General features: G+C 34.9%; 1 protein-coding gene across 3 annotated transcripts in view; it reads right to left on the reverse strand.

The window, feature by feature from the left end:
- The window catches only part of FHIP2A (FHF complex subunit HOOK interacting protein 2A), a 37,286-nt gene that overhangs the window by 13,497 nt on the left and 5,386 nt on the right, over window positions 1–18,403 (reverse strand). For 2 of the 3 annotated variants that reach the window (XM_026704833.2, XM_087932704.1), the window contains exons 2-9: window positions 11,789–11,867; window positions 10,866–11,035; window positions 9,660–9,764; window positions 9,364–9,486; window positions 1,662–1,946; window positions 596–792; window positions 238–352; window positions 63–139 (exon numbers count right to left, since the gene is read on the reverse strand). In XM_026704833.2, the coding sequence (XP_026560618.1) occupies window positions 63–139; window positions 238–352; window positions 596–792; window positions 1,662–1,946; window positions 9,364–9,486; window positions 9,660–9,764; window positions 10,866–11,035; window positions 11,789–11,867 (1,151 nt within the window). Of the gene's footprint in view, window positions 1–62; window positions 140–237; window positions 353–595; window positions 793–1,661; window positions 1,947–3,731; window positions 3,771–9,363; window positions 9,487–9,659; window positions 9,765–10,865; window positions 11,036–11,788; window positions 11,868–18,403 lie in introns of all 3 variants that reach the window. The other variant, XM_026704832.2, reaches the window with a different exon arrangement.

An 18,403-nucleotide genomic window follows, 5' to 3' on the forward strand; every position in this document is an offset into this window, starting at 1 on the left:
CTCATTAAAAATAAAAAGGATGGGGGAAAGCCCTCTTCATTTTTCATTGGAAGATTACTCACGTTTGCATTAGCTGAGGTTCCATCACATCAATGAAAAAACGCTCCCGCACTGAGATTGCTATGGCAATGGCAGTTGTCTAAAACGTAAGAGGATATTTAAGATGTCATTGTCATGATTTACAAACCATAGATTTGTGAATTTGTTTTGGCAATGACTGATACAAGTATTATAAACCTTGTGAGCTTCCTTAATGAGTTGATCGCAGTAATCAAACCAGGATAGGAATGAAATCAGAGCTCTTTTGCCTGGGAAAGCAGATGCATCTTCTTTGTAGTTATAGGAGTCCAAACTAGAGTACAGGAAATGAAGGCAAATGAAACATATTTTATATTTGCTACTATTACAGCAGAATGATAAACAACAGTTCTAAACATTTAGGTAATTTTCATTATTGTATTGAGATTGATAATTTTTCCAACTGACAGACATTTAAATTTTAACTGATCTCAAGTATAAGGTAGGTGATAAATATAAATCAACCTATAGCTTGTGTCCAAAAAATAAAACAAGCATGCAAGGACAGAATACTTACCCCCAGTTAATGCCTTCGACTGTTTCAATATCTAAAGGATCCATTAATTCAGGGAGGGCTTTGTAAAGAGAGGCCAGCCTATCAGTCAGCAGTTCACATAAACATGTACTCTGTGTTAAGCACTTGGCAGCTGCTGGTTCAGGCAAACTCACTAGAAGCATGAGGCCTTCACAAGCTTTCACTGCTATTCGGCCATCCTGTGTAGGAAGAACAACAGACTTTACTAAGTTGAAGCACATCTAATTATATAGTTTCCATGACCTAGTTCTAAAAAAAAATGTAACAGCAAGGCTAAAACACAATTTAGGGCTGGGTAAAACAGATTATTAACTGATTACATAATATGGTATGAACATATATGTAGGATTAACTTTGCTTATTTGTTTATTATATATACAGACAGGATATACAATCAGGATTGACTCTGTTTACAAAATAACTGAAAGGAAGTTTCCATTCTCAAATGCAGCTTTACCAACCTTAAAAAAGGTGAATGGGTTTTACCACACTTCCAAGGTGGGAACATTTATCATCTGCAGGCAACATGACTAACAAAATGGGATAGTTTTAACAAGGTCTAGAAGTCCTTGTTAATCTAAAGTATTATTTGCAAATTAAGGAACTTACAATAGTGATTCTCTAACTGTAGTATACCCTTCGGAAAATAGTGAATTAATGTACTGACTCTTCTGTAAAGAAAAACCAACGATTTTGTTGGTGTTGATGTTGATGTTGTATAAGGGGTAAACCACTTTTAATAATTATATTTCTTCCATGTACAACAGCCCCCTCCCCCCAAATAAGGTGCACGGGGTAATGCCTAGATTTGTTCGTACTTTGCATGCCCAGTTTGAGATTTGCTACCCCATCTTCAGCAGCTTATAATTTACTAGAAATCCTGACCCACAGTTTAAAATTAAAGCAAATTTGTGAGGATTCCTGCAAATGTTGGTTAAAATGGATCTGTAGCCACCACGATTAGTCAGCAGCTAAACAACCACCAGACAGAGAAATGAGGTCTCTCTTTAATCCAAAATTAAGTTTGCCATAATAATTAGACACTCACTGGGCTTTTGGTAAGGTTGAGGAGAGAATTCACCAAATTATAGTCCCCATGTGGGCGAACAGCTAAAGCCTCTGGAGATAAAGGGAAGTTTAATTCAATTTGATTTGCAGACAAATTATCTGCCTGCTGAAGGTCATTCTCTTTCTCTGCCTGCTTTGTCCTATTTGATGCTTCTTCAGACTGAACGCACTGTCCTGTATCTTTCACTCCAGAATCTTGCCATTTTACAAGGTCTTCTGTGACTGAGTTTGGTGCATCTTTTGAAGCCAATCCTTTCTGCTTGTTCTGAAAAAAAAATTAAAATGGAAAATTACAAAGAATAAAATCAATGTTTGGTTTGTAGCAGAAATGCAGCAAGAAAAAACCCAGAGGAAATGAAGAAACAGCAGAAGAAACCGAAAATGTTAAACTGATTCCCGAAGGTCTAAGTCATTATGCCTTTCACATTTTAAGAACATTTAAACACAGAATGTACCGTATTTTTGATTCTCGGATAAGTAGTTTATCTTGGAGCAGGGAAAAAACTGCCTAGTTTATTGCATTATATATTTTGTACAGACTTCAATTATTTTTTAAAAAAATACATTATCATTTGATTGGTTAGCCTTGGTGGTTTACTTCTTCTGCTTCTTATCTAATTAAAATACTTCCCATCAAACTGGTTAGTCAGAATTGCCGCATAACATGTTAAAAATAGAAGAAACAGGACATTCTTCAACAATTTAAAAAATGCTGCAAAAATTTGCTAGAAACTGTACAATCAGGTGCAATACTCTACATTCTTCCAAATGAAAGCAGATATTTATGATATGCAAGGAATCTTCTAATATTAATTCAAAAGAAATCCAAAAGAATTTAGATTAAGATCTCAACTCTTTATTATTCTGAGTTCTAAGAAAGGTTTCAGGTACTAGTCTAGTCATGCTTCTAATTGCACTCATCTAAAAGAAAAAATGTTATTGGAATTAGAAAATCTGTACTTACCACTATACAAAATTGTGAAAACCTTTCTAAAGGCTGCCCAATTTAAAGTGGAAACACTGAACACTTTACTTTTGCATAAAGAACTGCTTTTGATTTGTGAATGTTAAGGCAGATTCAAAGTTCCAGTTTTTGCCAGTTTAAAAGAATCCTTAAGAACTATGGTAATGGATCACAGTTTGGTTTGTGTATTTGGCAATATGGCACCCTTATACTGTATTATAATAAGCTCGCATACACAATTAGGTAATTGTAATCCTTGAGTAATAGGTTATTTTGGAATCACATGCAATATTCCGTGCATTACAGAAAATAAACATATTATTAAGACTAAAACATAATTAGAACATAATTATGTTCTATTATGAAGGTAAGGGATAAAAACAAGTAATATTACATAGAAGCCTACTTTTTGCCAGAAAATGTTTAACTATAAAAAGGCACATATACAGTTTCAAAGGAATACTGTAGATTTCTTTCTTTGTTTTTGAAAATGAAATTGACTCATGCATGGTGTCATTTTAACATTCATGGAACCCACTATGCTAAAATGACACATGGAAAAGACCGAATGTAAATATTGTATGTAACTTCACAATATACTGTAAGTATTCTTAGGTTTTCAATGTTTCTTTTAAATAGACCTCAGGCCTGTAGTGAGGTTTCTGCACATTTGTGATGTGAAATTGCTAATGTTAGTCTTCACCTAAAAAGAAATACTTGCAGAAAGAATCAACCTGACAAATGGTGGCAAAGACTTGATGACTCTGCCTAAATTGGGAATGGAGAGCCTAGTATAGCCCACAATTTTGTGTTGTAAGTTTAAAATCTTCAGCACCATGACACTGTTGTTTTATGGGATTTGTTGTCCCCCCCAAAAAAAAAAAAAAAAGGTTGGGACCATGTTTCTTCTACTATCAAGAAACAGTCTGTTTTCTGTGGAAACAATAAAAAAGGTATTTCGATGTGGTGTCTGTTCCTTTATTATTGTTAATGAGATTGCAGTAAGAGATGATTTATGAATCACACTATGCAAAACAATCAAAATTCACTGATTTGTTCATGCAGTTCTGAAGCCCAGCTGCTCACCTGCCTCGAAGAAATGTGTAGGACAGGGCCTGGAATCACCTATTAGGAAAGTTTAATGAAATAGGCTGTATGCTTTCTGATTCAAGAGCATCATCACCAAGGGACTTCACTACCAGACCACTGGGGATAGCAAGAGCAAGCAACAGTTTGCTGAACTTAACAGAAAGAAAAAAGCCAACTCAGTTCAGCAGAAAAAAGGGTGTAGAAAAGCATCTTGTCAAACAAACAAATAAACAAATGCTACATAAAAAAGCCCAGCTAGATAACTGTGGTAACAAAAACATCCAAACAAATGTAATCATACACACTCTGTCAGGATACATATGCTGCTCATTTTCTCTTTTCACACTATTAATCACAAAATCATGGAACAAAGATAATTGAAAATACAACCACATAATTTCAGAGGACAGGAGGCATTGTTCATCAAAAAGTACTGCACTAAAAAATGCAGCAGTGTTATCCATATTCCAGTTGTCTAATATGGCCAGATAAATCTGCAAATAATTGCAATAATAATCAATTTTCTAAATGCAATTACAATAGAAGACCTGTTTATGGAAAAAATCGCAATGGCTCTAATAAAATTCAGAAGGTGAACTGCTGTTAACTCTCTGCTATTAAAAACCTTAATACCTTCAATAGTATTAATTCTATGTATGTCTACTCAAAAATATTGAATACATTCAGTTGGAGATACTTCCAAGAATAAACATAGAATTTGAAATTTGTAAGGTACTGGGTTAACATACTATTATGGAAATAGTGAACTACTATAGATAGACTCTAATCCATTTGAGCTGTTAAACTTTTACACCAAATTCATTAAATATGCAGAGCATGGTGAGGTGCATTTCTTCATGTATAAAACAATCAAACTTTCTATCAGCCGTGGATATCTTGAAATCACTGAATATATATTGGCAAGCCTGAGCAGTCTGGTTAAACTGTTACCATAATTTCATGTTTGTTTGTTTTTGTTATATTTATTTGCCACGTACCTAGCCATGGGCTACTCTAAGTAGTTTAACGACATAAAAAGGAAGAAATGAAAAGAGTGTAAACAAAACAGAATATCTAGAATACTGCAATGCACCCTACATGGGGCTGTCCTTGAAGACCATTCAGAAGCTTCAAATGGTTCAGAATGCAACAGCAGGCACAGTAGAGGGGGTCCCAAGGTTTGTCCATGTAAAACTTCTGTTAAATGAGTTTCACTGGCTTCCAGTTTCTTTCCTGGTGTAATTCAAGGTGCTGGTCTTCACGTTTAATGCCCTATACGGCACAGGGCCAGGCTATCTACAGAGTATCTGCCTGAATTTCAGTAGGCCTTCCATAAGGCTGTAAATATCTACTTTTCCATCAAACATTGGAAAAATATAATTAGATAATCAAACTGATTTGACATCAGGTTTTGTTCTTTTTAATGCTTTAATGTTTTAAATGGTTGAGTTTTACAGCTTTAATACGATTTTATATGTCTTTTAATTTTTGATTGGAGGTCATCCAGAGTTTTCTGAAAGATGGGTGGCTATATAAATGTTTTAAATAAAAACAAAATAAATAAATATAATCTATGTATGTAATTTGTGATATTATAAGCTAATTTAAATTCCAAATCATGTCCAACAGCATCTGAGCCCAGAGTATGGAGAATTAACAAAACTGGACAATTAAAAAGTCATACCATTGTAACTACAGTCTCTGAACAAGTGTTCAATAAGAAGCAACTACAACATGACATTGTCATATATTAGTTTTGATGTGAAAGATGGTAGAATGGTTTTTTTCCCCTTTTTTAGTTTTATTTAACACTGAATTATTTAATTTCAGCAGGATTCAGCCTCAGTTTATTAGTTCTCTGCCATTACAGTGTCCAAACAAAGTAGATTAGAACCCAGCTCTGATGCAACTGACTTCCTGATTATTTCACCAAGCAATTCATAAGATGGATCCCTTGGATACTCCACATCTCAGTAATGGAACTGAGCAAAATTCCTTAAATCCACAATATTGAGATTTCAATCACCCATAGAGCCAGTCCAACAATATATTACTGCACAATCAGTAGTATCTAATGTCATTAAGATATCCGTAAGTACATGGTTATACTTTCATATTTCTCTTTCAGCATATCGTCTATAAAGATAATCAACATAATTCTGGGTTCAGCACCTTAATTTAAACAATACTGCAATGGTTCTAGATAATCTGTCTTTTCCAAAGACACTTAAAACTAACCAACTACCTTTCTCAAATACCTTCGCGTTCATATATACTTGGAAGTAGAAATCTTCAGAAGAAGCTGTCCTTCTGTGTCCTTGAAAATGATCTCACTATTTTATTAGTAGTTTTATGCATCTAATTAACATTTATTAGCCACAACAGAATCAAGCTGTACTTTGTGAGGAATTTCAGTTCACACTAACTGGAACTATTCCCAAAACACCAAATTGGCAGCACCCTAAAAAGTCTTCCATAAGTGTTATAATTGCATGTCTAAGTCAGGGTAGAAATGAAAAGTTTATAGAAAGTGTTTAGCAAAATTACAATAGAAGAGATGAATCTCCATCACTAACTCTGCTTCACCAGAATAATTATGTTCAGCAATCTCTCAAGGATGAAATTATCTTTTCCAGGTAGGCCAGGCTAGAAATACAATCAAATGAGCTAATTCTTAGACTACACCAGGGGTGTCAAACTTGCTGCCCGTCACGCGCTGGCTACACCCAGCGAAGGGGAAGGGGAAAAAAGTGAAGGGGAAAAAAGTCAGGATACTTCACGTGATGACGCCGTAATGACGTGAGTTTGACATCCTGGGCTACATTAGCAGAATCTTAGTCTGATAATGAAAACTTCCTCCTGTCTCTTTTACAGTCTGAGAAGTTAGACAGCTTCCCTTTTGGGTCCCTCACTCTGCATGTTATGCAATTACGAGTTATGTCATCTCTTATTCCCTAGGCAGTACATCTTCCCTGTATCCCAAGGTTATTCCCACACACCACTACAGTTTAAAATACAGTTGCTAGGCAAAAATAGCAATTTACTCAATGCAGAATAGGTAACGGCAGTCAAGGAAGGAATGTAAATCAAACAATCTCCAGAAAAGGAATTTTGCTTTTAACAGGAGCATGCAGATGAGTAATCAAAATCTAATCCAAAGTTCAGGGAGCCAAGTTAGGTTTGTCAGCCAGTCCAAGGTCAGAGTTTCATGAACAAGATTTACAAGATTCAGTGTCAATACCTAAGAGAGTCCAAGATATACGCCACCTTGTATTTGGGTTCATCATTTATCCCAATAGTGGTGGAGGAGAAGATTTGTACAGTGAGACATTGGAGCATCAAGTGCCAACAATGATCTATGGAAGACTTGGTATACTTTATTTGATGCAGGTAGTTTAACATGATGGGTTACTGGTTACTCATACTTTAATGGGGAAAAAGAATTAGGTGGCTTAGTTTTTAGACAGATGCTTGGTGGAAATACAAACCAAGGCTCCAACTAACGAGGTAGCTGCAGGTTACTGATATTGATCAGCAAAGTGTCTATATGATTTTTTTTTTGCTGAAAATGAAGGACCTGTTGGATTGCCTTCAGTTGCTGTAAACAGTGATTGCATATATAACTGAATAGGTAGTGGAATCCAAAGGAAAAAAAAAATCAAAAATGGAAACCATAATTAATAAGGATTGTATTATTTGTGTAGAAATGTGTCGTATACTGTTTTAGGCACATTCCTCTGAAGCCAGAAATTTAGTCAAATTGTTCTGGTGGTAATTTTCATCGCATGAGAGAACTGGCTTTCCTGAAACATCTTTTGACCAGCAGCAAACAGGGCACGAAACGTGTTACTGTACTTCTACCTTGTGAGGTGGCCACCAGAAATTTCTAGCAATCTAGTGCAAAGTCTTAAAGGGACCAAAATGCTCTGATGGTGGGCTGTCATGGAATAGATTAAGAACAGTAACTCGCCAGACTCCAATGAGAACTCAACCTCAAAAGAGTAAGACATTTTTATCCAATATCATGCGGGAGGTTATTATAGATGGCTTCAATTTCCTTCTGATGGGCCTGGGCAATAGCAGGTAAGACAAGACTGTTCTTGTAGTTCCTGAAGTAAATACAGTGGTACATTGGAAGCAACCAATTTTTCTGGAAATATAGTAGTTGTCAGCTTTGGAAGCCATATTGAGATTCGATACTCCAACACTGCCACAATTGAGCCTGAGAAAGTGGGAGGGAGGAATTCATTTGAGTATATATAGTTAAACAAAATAAATTTTGTTGGTTCAAGGTCACTGAGTGTGGTGCATAATGAAATGGGAATCTTACTTTAGGACGGATAATGATTGGACCATGTGATGTGGTGATGGCTAAGGGGAGATGGATTTGTAGTTTTGATTTTTGCATGAAAGCCCGAAACTTTCAGATTCAGAATTCCACAGATGTGCCAGTTACTATCCAAATAAAGGTACCTTTGAGAGATGTCTGCCTCAGAGTTATTGATTGGAATGGAGGGTTGCTGGAATGCTGACATTAGTTGTAGCTGAGACTCAATGTCTCAGTGTTCATATTATGGCTTCCTGGATTCCAGCTTGTTTTGCTGACAGGAATATACGTAATTTTAAAATTAAGACAGAAAAACAGCAACCACTCAATTTGTCTTTGGTTCAATTTCCTGGTTATCTGAAGATGCTGGTGGTCAATGTGTATGGCCTCTTCTAGAAGATACACCAAGTTTCATATGTGGCTTCAGTTGCTAACACTTCTTTATCCAAGATGGTATAATTTTTTTCAGCTGGGCACCCACAGAATAAAGGAGTGTATCTACCACAAGCAACAACACTCCCAGGGCTACATCATAGCCACCAGTCCCTATGACAAAAGGCTGTGTTGGATCTGGATGAAACGTGGGCTGAGAGACAAAAGCATTTTTCTCTATTGAGGAATACACAATCATCAATAACCTGGACCAAGTGGTCCAAAAGTGATTGGAAGCTGTTACTTCTAGTTTGATGAAATGCTTTACTTGTAGCAGTAGGATTGCTGACATAATCTCAGTCTCTAATGATTAAGCTCAACTGGCTTAAGGTTCAATTTTATTTATTTATGTTTGTTTATTTAAAATATTTATAAGGCTGCCCATATTAAACAACTCTGAGTGAATTACTAGCAAAATAGCAAAACTTTTGAAATCAAAAGGAAATTATAAGAACACAGACTAATTAGTATTGCTTTTCCATGCAAATTCAATCTTTCTAAAGATTTCTATCCAAGGAATCTGTGAATTGGGAAGCAACTCAGTTTAAATTGCTTCAAGATCATGAAAGTACTGTAAATGCCTATTACAAGGAATGTTAGGATAGGAAAGTAAAGTAAAAGGCTATGCTGAATTTATGAATATATATGAATGTATTATTTGTAAAAACATGGAAATATGCTTCTTATTTAACAAGGCTTAAATAATTCATCAAATATTATATTTATAAAAGTATTGTGTCTGCTAGTGAAGCACAATTTTCTGTAAAATTGAAAACACCCTCTTAAGAAGAAAAACTTATACATAAGCTGACTTTTCAACACGTAAACAAACTTTCCAGTAAAAGCACAATCAGCACTGGATTAACTTACTTCAAGAAAAAAGTTAACCAGGTATGGATCTTGTTTCAACTTTGAACATACTGTGCAGAGAAACTGGATTTCTTCATTTTCTGTAGGTGTTGCAAGAACTTCACCACAGAGTCTTATTAATTTCTGTTGGAAAAAAATGAAGGAAATAGTATTTTATAATCAGATTTAAAAGTAATAATTCCTACTGATACTTTTGTAGAATCATACTTTAGATGTCCTTAAAATAAGAAAGCAAATGTATTTAATTATCAAACAATGTATTTTCAAATGTTCCATTATTGAAATTAATCCAATACCTGTACAGGTCTGTATACATTTATGTGTGGAAGAAGAGGTTGCTGTATTCTTCCCAGAAGTTTAGTATAAAAAGACAGAACCTGCTGTTTCATGCTTGGTGGACACTAGAAACAAAAATAAACAAAAATTAAAATTATATGGAAACTGATGAAAATAATTATTTTCACTGTTTAAGTTTTTTGTATGCGTAGTTTTACTTGACAAGCTTCTGATATTACAGAAAGCTTTATTTTTTAACTTGTACTATTGAGCTCTTCTGAATCCTATATTGATTGAAAGATGGTAACAAATACTTAACAGATTAAAAATTACACAGAGTAAATATGAAGTTCATTTTGTAACAAACAGAACAATATATTTTATAATAAACACAATTACAGTATTTAAGAAAACTGAATCTTCATAATACACCTTACAGAGCAGGATCAAACATGTAGCACCTGTTGGAAATATCTTAAAATAAATTTATGTTACCTATGATTGTTGATCCCCATGAAGTGTAACTTTGTTAAAGATTCCCACCAGGTGCTAGGTACTTGCCCATGTGGAATCTGAATCACATTTTCCCACCTGAATTGATCTCTGCCCAGACCTTTTTTTATACATCATACCAGCATTTTAAACTAACAATGATACCTGAACCCTGTGCATAGGCATGGTTGCATCAGTTATATGGAAAGCAACCAATATGGTTTAGGTATGACTTATTGAAAATGTAATTAGCATTTGTGGTCCTAAAACTTGACAGATGAAGCCATGTATGCTGACACTTTTCCAGTATCTATCTCAAACATTGGGGGGGGGGGGAGAGTACAATTAAAGCAACATCACAGAAAGAATAGTGATTTGCTTTTAAAGCTGTGCTGCACAGTTTTGTGAGATTTACAATTCAGATCAATCACAAATTTATAATTTCAGTAAAGACTAACATAAACTGGGTAATACAAAAATAGGATTGAATAACTCAGGAAAAACTAATTCAGAGTTTAATGGTTTTCAATCTGCCTAACTTCTGGGACTTTTACATATGTCATCATTTTCATGTGTTTCTGCATGTTTCTAACTTTCAGTACTAACACCTTCCTAACACATCATTTCTTGTTCAATAAGACTGGCAGAACATGAAATTTTAATATATGTTAAACATATATAATTACATCCAATCATAAAATCTGCCCTTTATTGATAAAACCTGATAAACTTACATCAGCCTTGCCCAAAGTGTATAAAGTTTCCAAGATTTTGTGATGTAGCAGATATTCCATACAGGGACCTGTTTCCCCAAATTCCCTTTCATTTTCTTCTTGAACCAAAATGTCCAACATCTGCTCCAGATGTGATGGAATATTGGTATCAGTCACAGGAGCTTTGTCATCTACAGAAAGCATTTACATTAAGATCCAGTTAGCAAATATTATTTTTATTTATGTTTAAATTTTCTCATGTGATAGAAGAAATAGACAAGGCAAATATATCTATTATTGTTACTAACCACTGAAATTGGTTTATATCTCTTACAATTAGCTTCCTATTAAATCAAATGGTTGATGATATTTTGGTACAAAATAGTCAAGAAAACTCTTACAAAAAGTGCTTGGGAAAAAGTCAGTTATATATCCTCATCTTCCATATTACACCTATTTTCTAATGTTAAATATCAATATGAAATATATTTAATGTATGAATAAAAGCAAACAAAATTTATACTACTGGTGTAAAAAAATTATGTGACGCCTAAGTGGTATTTATCTCTATCTAAGAATGCTAAAAGCAATGGAGATACAATTTCATCTAAGGAAATGGTTACATTATAAATAAACCAATGGAAAGTTTGCTGCATTTCCCCTTATGCAACTTTCTACAAATAAATGGTATTTCAAGGTAAAGAAAGTCAAAGTCACAGGAATAATTTGCAACAGCTGAACTTCTGGATGTCTAACATTACAAATATATTTTAGAAATGTTGTCAAGTACACCATCCAGAGGTCAACTTGATTCACCTTTATTTTATTACTTCTTGGATCGGATTCTGGATATGCTTCCTATCCACTGAATTGCTGAAGGGCAATACATTGAAGATTATTTTAGATCACTACTTTCTAAGTGACAACAAAGTATTTTATCTTACCTGATGTTTCTATGTAATAATGGGTAATTGCTTTCCAATGGTAAACAAAGTCCTCTTGCAATGGAAGGGAAGGTGCAAGCTGAAGAAATACAAAAAGACATTTTCTTCAGAATATGTATTTTATATTCCTCCAATAATCTCTGCAATTTACTTATGAAATTGTCACAAAATACACTTGACAGCTACATTGTTCAACAAGACAATGATATAAAATCAGCTTTCATTAAATCAGGTGATATAATTCTTTAAAAATGATCCATTGACCTATGTGTATTATCTTTTACTTAATTACTTTTACTTATAAAATATATTCTGATTTTATTTAGGGAAAAGCTAAAAGAAAAAATTAGAACAAAATAAAAGCAACATGAAAAGAGATTATCAAGACTTACGATCTTTGGTTCAGTGACCGTTTGAAGTTTTTTCAACAGTGTTGAAAAAAAAATGGATTTATGGCTGGTCCCATGATTACAAGTACCCAAGTACCTTTGCTATCACATCATCAAAATTTGGGCCTGCCGCATTTATTGCAAGGGTGCTTCAACTCCATATACCTGCCTATTTCCCTTCCACCATCTCTGCCTTTCTGGTATCCTGCAGTCTATCATTTACCCCTTCATACCCCCTCTGTTTGCAACTGCCCTTTGCTTATCTTCTTCACCCTGCTAGTGGGTGAAGGAGGATCCAGATGCTGGATGAAGATAAAATCTTGAGATATATCTGTAAGGTCAGCAGGGCAAAGGAACTCGGTGGTTGAAGAGAGTTAACTAGGCCTGGCCATGGAGAAGGTAATTGGGCAGCATGGCCTCTCCAATGCCTGGCAAAGCAGGCAATCAGGCGGCAGTTGTCCAGGTGAAGATGGAAGCTGTTTGACAAGCGCTGTTTGGAGTGGTGGCAATACTGGAAGAAGTGGAGAGATCAGAGTTTCTGGACTATATAATACACACTGTGTAGCTTGTGCTGCACATATTCCTGAAAAAGTGGCCTGCCAGGATATCCATTTACAAAGGTGCCCAGGCAGTGCCATAAATGCTGTTGGCATTGGGACATTTAAGAGTGGCATCCAGAGCCAACAGTTCTTCCGGACCCTGCTGGTGGCTGATGGGTCGAGCCCAACTGTTCCTGCCTTGATCAAAGCTTAAAAGCCTATGCCTGCAATACACCCCTCCATGGCTGCGACTGTAATATTGCCTTTGCCATATATGCCGAAGAATTGTTTTTACAAGGCTACCCATTCCACAACCTTTCTGGCCAATGAGGAGATGAACATGATGCAAGCGCTGAGCCATTTAACTTTTAATGTATTGAAAATCTTAAGTGTCTTAAGATCTTTTTCTGATCGGCTAAGCCAATCACTTTTTCTCTATTTTACCATGTGGCTCACCTTCCTTCTCCAGACCTTACCTAGTGCCTTCCTTAGTTGATACTGAACAGAAAATTATTTATTTAACTGAAAATACATGCCAAGTTCACAAACATTTGTCTGCCTATTCCATTCTTATATCACTGTATTTTATTTCAACTAAAAACAGTTTAATTTAGTATAATTTCCTCCTACACCCAATCTTAAGTACTATAATAAATATCTGAAATCATCATTACCCCATGATTCTGCTTTTCTTAAATTGTTGTTAGTAATTAGTTTCCTGGTTTGACTTTAATAGGAAACAAATTCTCAACTACAATGGCTAAGATCTTACTTTCCGGAAGTCAGACCATACCAATTATGTTATGGTATAGTTATAAATATGCCTCTATAGTTTTTCTCACTTGTTTTTGCACTCTACGTCAGGGGTTGCCAACCTTTTGAACCTCAGGGACCACCAAACTCATAATTTTAAATCCCAGGGGCCACTAATATGAATTTTGACTGACGGTGGCTTGCTGACGTTGGTGGTAGAGGGAGGGAGGGAGGGAGGGAGGGAGGGGGAGGGAGAGAGAGAGAGAGAGAGAGAGAGAGAGAGATCTGATCTAACCTCTCTCTCTTCCTCTCCCTCCTCTCTCTTCCTCTCTCTCTCTCTCTCTCTCTCACGCACACACACAAAAACACAGAGGCAGGGGTGGAATTCAAATTTCTTAACAACTGGTTCTGTGGGCGTGACCTAATTTATGGGTGTGGCTTGGTGATCATGTGACTAGCTGGACATGGCTTGTATGTAAATATTATAAATATTTATGTAAATATTGAATTTTTCATACAAAAATAGAGCAACTTTTACCCAAAATCAGGCAAAGCAGGAAGGCATATTGAGTTGTTTACAGAATCACAGATTCATTCAGAGATCTATCTTTCTGGCATCGGTTACCTGAGTCTGTCACATAAAATTTGCTTGCAAGTAAACTTATAACATTTGCTAGCAAGCAAACTCACAAAATTAACTCACAACACACCATGTATGTAAATATTGATTTTTTTTATTAAAAAAGAGAAACTTTTACCCAAAATCAGGCAAAGCAGGCAGGCAGATTGAGTTGCTCACAGAATCACAGATTCAGAGATCTATCTGCCATCGGCTACCGGAGTCTGCACTAACAAATAGAAGCTTCAGTCCTAAGGAAGGTTAAAAGCAGAGCCGAAGATTTAAAGATTAGCTAAAAAGCAAGAAACCCAATTGTTTCCTGCTTTCTTGCAAACCTAAATCTCCCGGCACAGCAGAACAGCTGATGGTCGGAGGGAACAAAAGGAAAAATAGCAACTTAGGTAAGGAGTGAGTGGGCAGGGAGGGTTCCTGCGGGCTACGTGGGCGGCACAACCTTTGTGTTCCCACGCAGCCTGGATTAATTACTTTGGGGGTGTTCTGGGGGTGACATTTCTCTGCAGACCATCAAATTTTTCTCATGGAATACAAGTGGGCCATGGCCCACCGTTTGCGACCACTGCCCTACATTGTTTTTTTTTGTGTGTGTGTGATTGGCAATACTACTATAGCAGCCATTCCTTCAATGGGGGGCGGGGGGGAGAGGAGTCCATTTGTGACTTATTCAATACCAGTATCATTTTATCAAAATCCGAAATACCAAAAATGTCCAATAGTCCATATCGTTGTGGCTTTCTGGCTTAGCATATGTGAACCAGACTAGTGATTTTTTTAAAAAACAAACATACATCTACAAAATATAAAAACATAAAACCATCTTCGAGTTTATATACAGTGTGTCAGTTAGTTACATACCTTTTGTGCTATCATTTTGCAGTCATTTACTCACAATTTATATCAGTCTTCACATTGTCGAACTAACATATGCTTGTATATTTATCAGTTATTAATCATCCATGACTAAACTATTTATTCCATCATTTTATACGAGATGTTCCAAGTTTTATCTTAAATTTGTGTTATACTTTCAACCAGTGATTATATATATATTTACATTATGTTTTATATCAGTCTATTAAATTACTATCACAAAATTATCTAGTCTATTACATTACCATGCCTTTTTATCCAACCATTGATAAAACAAATCCCTATCATATAAAATTGCTTGTCTACTTGTTCTCTAATTTCAAATGTCAGTTTACTCATTTCAGCACAGTCCATATTTTTTTTGATAACTTCCTCTTCCATAGCTATTTTGTCATTTTTCCAGTTCTTCACAAATACAATTCTAGCCGCTGTTAAAACATTTACAATCAAATATTTCAGTTCTTTATTGTATATGTCCGGTATGACTCCCAATAAAAAGATCTCTGGTGTAAAGTCTATATGGTGTTTTATCATTTTTCTAACCATGTGTGGATTTTAGTCCAATATTTCTTCATGTCCGAACATGTCCACCACATATGGTAATATAAACTAGGTATTTGATGACATTTCCAGCATTTATCCAATTTATTCTTAAACATTCTCGCAAGTCTCGTCAGGGGAAAGTGCCACCGTAAAACATCTTGTACAAATTTTCTTTATATGCAGTTGACATTGTCATTTTATAATTTTGAGGCCACAATTTTTGCCATTTTTCTAAATCAATCCCATATCCAAAATTTCCCCCTCAAGCAATCATCGTTTCTTTGACGTGTTCCTCCTCCAATTTAAATTCTAATAGATGTCCATAGTTTTTTAATTACCTTTTCATCAGTACCCATCAAGATTTTATCTAAATCAGTCAACTTGTTGTAAATACCTTCTGCCTTAGAGTCTTTATCAAACCTAGATTGTATTTGCATACATGAAAACCAATTCATTTTTACACCTTGTTCTTCCAACGCTTGCATAGATTTAATTTCACCCTTTTCATTCAATATTTCCCCATATCTAACTGTTTGTTCCTTTTTATATATTATTGGATAAGAAAAAGCTTCAATAGTTGATATCCATGTTGGAATTTTTAAGTAATATTGTCTTTTTATCTTTTCCAGTTCAAAAACAATGCTTCACGAATATAATGTCTTCTGAAATACCTCTGTGTTTTAGTTCCCTTATACCAGAGAAAGGCATGCCATCCCAGCAGCAAGTCATGGACTTCTAAAGTCAATAATCTACTGTTCCTTAGCGTTATCCATTCCTTTACTCACATCAAACTTGTCGCCTGATAATATGGCTCCCAATTGGGCAAGGCAAACCCTCTTCTTATTCTTGCATCTTGTAACAGTTTTAATTTTATTCTTGCTTTTTAACTCTGCCAAATATATTTCAACACAATTCTATTTAAATCTTCAAAAAACTCTTTTCCTAATCGAATAGAAATTGTCTGGAATAAATATAAAACTCTAGGCAATATATTCATCTTAATTGTGGATACTCTCCCAATCAATGATAGTTGCAGTTTTTCCCATTTCATCAAATCTGTCGCAATCTGCTGTTTGATGTTAACATAGTTATCTTCCTTCAGCGAACTTTATTCTCCATTCACCATCACCTTTGCAGTTTGTTCATGGTTTATTGTTTCAATGGCCTGGATAAATTTCTTACCAAAGCCCATTTGTATCAGTTGCAGTAAAATAAATTGCCAACTCACATTGCCAAAGGCTTTTTGAGCATCTAGAAACATCAAGGTCATTTGCTTCTCAGGGTGTACTTCATAATATTCCAGAGTATCCAAAATGATTCTCACATTGTCTTTGATTTGTCTCTTTGACAGAAATCCATTTTGATCAGTATGAATAAAATTATTTAAGTATCTTTTTAGTCTTTCTGCCAAAATTGATGCAAAGATTTTATATAGATTTCAATAAAGATATAGGTCTATAATTTTTAACTTGCTGTAGGTCTGTACCTTCCTTCGGTATAAGTGTAATGTACACTTCTGACCATGTTTTTGGTATTCATTTCTTTCGCATAACTTCATTCATAACTTCTAAAAGATGAAAATTTAATATTTCCTGAAAAGTCTTGTAAAATTCTGCTGGCAAACCATCTGGACCTGGTGCTTTCCCAGAATTCTGTTTTTTTAAGACTTCTGTTAGTTCCATCATTATTATACTTCCTTCTAACATTGTTTCAATGTTTTTGGGTATCTGAGGTAGGTTCGCTTTCTGTAGATATTGCTTAACTTTTTCTTCTTGAATATTCTCTTGAAAGTACAGTTTTCCATAGTAATCTTGTATAATTTTTTTCTTTTCTTCATTTCCATAGCAAACCTGTCCTTTATTTATCAATTGACTAATTCTTCTTGCTTCTCTTTCCTTTGTCAGTTTATAAGCTAGCCATCTGCCTGGTTTATTTGCATCTTCAAAGTAATTCTATTTAGCATTTTTAATTTTTTGTGCTAATTCCTCTTTTTCCATTAATCCCATTTTATGTTTAATTATATCCATTTTATTTTTAATGTCTTTTTTTGTGGAAACATATGTAAATCTTTTTCCAGTCTTTTATAGTCATCCTCTAATGTCTTAAATGTTGTTTTCTGTTTTATGATTCTTCTCCTAGTATAATCTATTATCAAGCCTCTTGTGTAGGCCTTCATCATGTCCCAGAGATTCTGTAAAGATATATCCTCTTTTCTATTTTCTTTGAAGAAGAAAACAAGTTCTTTCTCTATTTTCTGTTTAAAGTCTTTTTACCTCTTGTAAGCAGATTATATCAAATTCTAATTTTTCTAATTTATGAAACCAGCTAGTGATTTTAATGAACCACAAAACTAGATTTTGAGAAAATAGTTGACAAAAAGTTGGGTATAAAAGTTGTGTACATAAAAGTATGTAAACTTTGTAAATTCAGCAAGTACTTATATGAGAAACCCATACTATTTAATAATTTGAGGTTTACTAGTGTGATTAAAAAAAACACCTGTAAATGGGATTGATGCTCTAAATCAATCATTTCTACAATAATTCTTTGGGGGCTTACTTTGTAAAAACATAAAATAAACCAATCTATTTAACAATTTATGGAGCATAAATTGTATTTACTATTCATTGAACTATGTATATACAATGTATATGATCTGGACAATAAAGAACACTATTGCCTACTGTGAGTATTAATAGACAGTCCTAATATACCAGAGTTTCTAAATAATGCATGTTTGACTTAACACAGGAGTATTAAACTCAAGGCCCAGGGCCGGATCCGGCCTGTGATATGGTTAGATCTGGCCCTTGAGGCTGCCCTGAAAACAGTGAAGGACCAACCCCCAGTATATCAGCCCTGGCCCAGGTCACCCAGGCACTGA

The sequence above is a fragment of the Pseudonaja textilis genome, chromosome 4 (genome assembly GCF_049901715.1).
Source record: "Pseudonaja textilis isolate UNSWEBS1 chromosome 4, rPseTex1.2, whole genome shotgun sequence".
Classification (NCBI taxonomy): domain Eukaryota; kingdom Metazoa; phylum Chordata; class Lepidosauria; order Squamata; family Elapidae; genus Pseudonaja; species Pseudonaja textilis.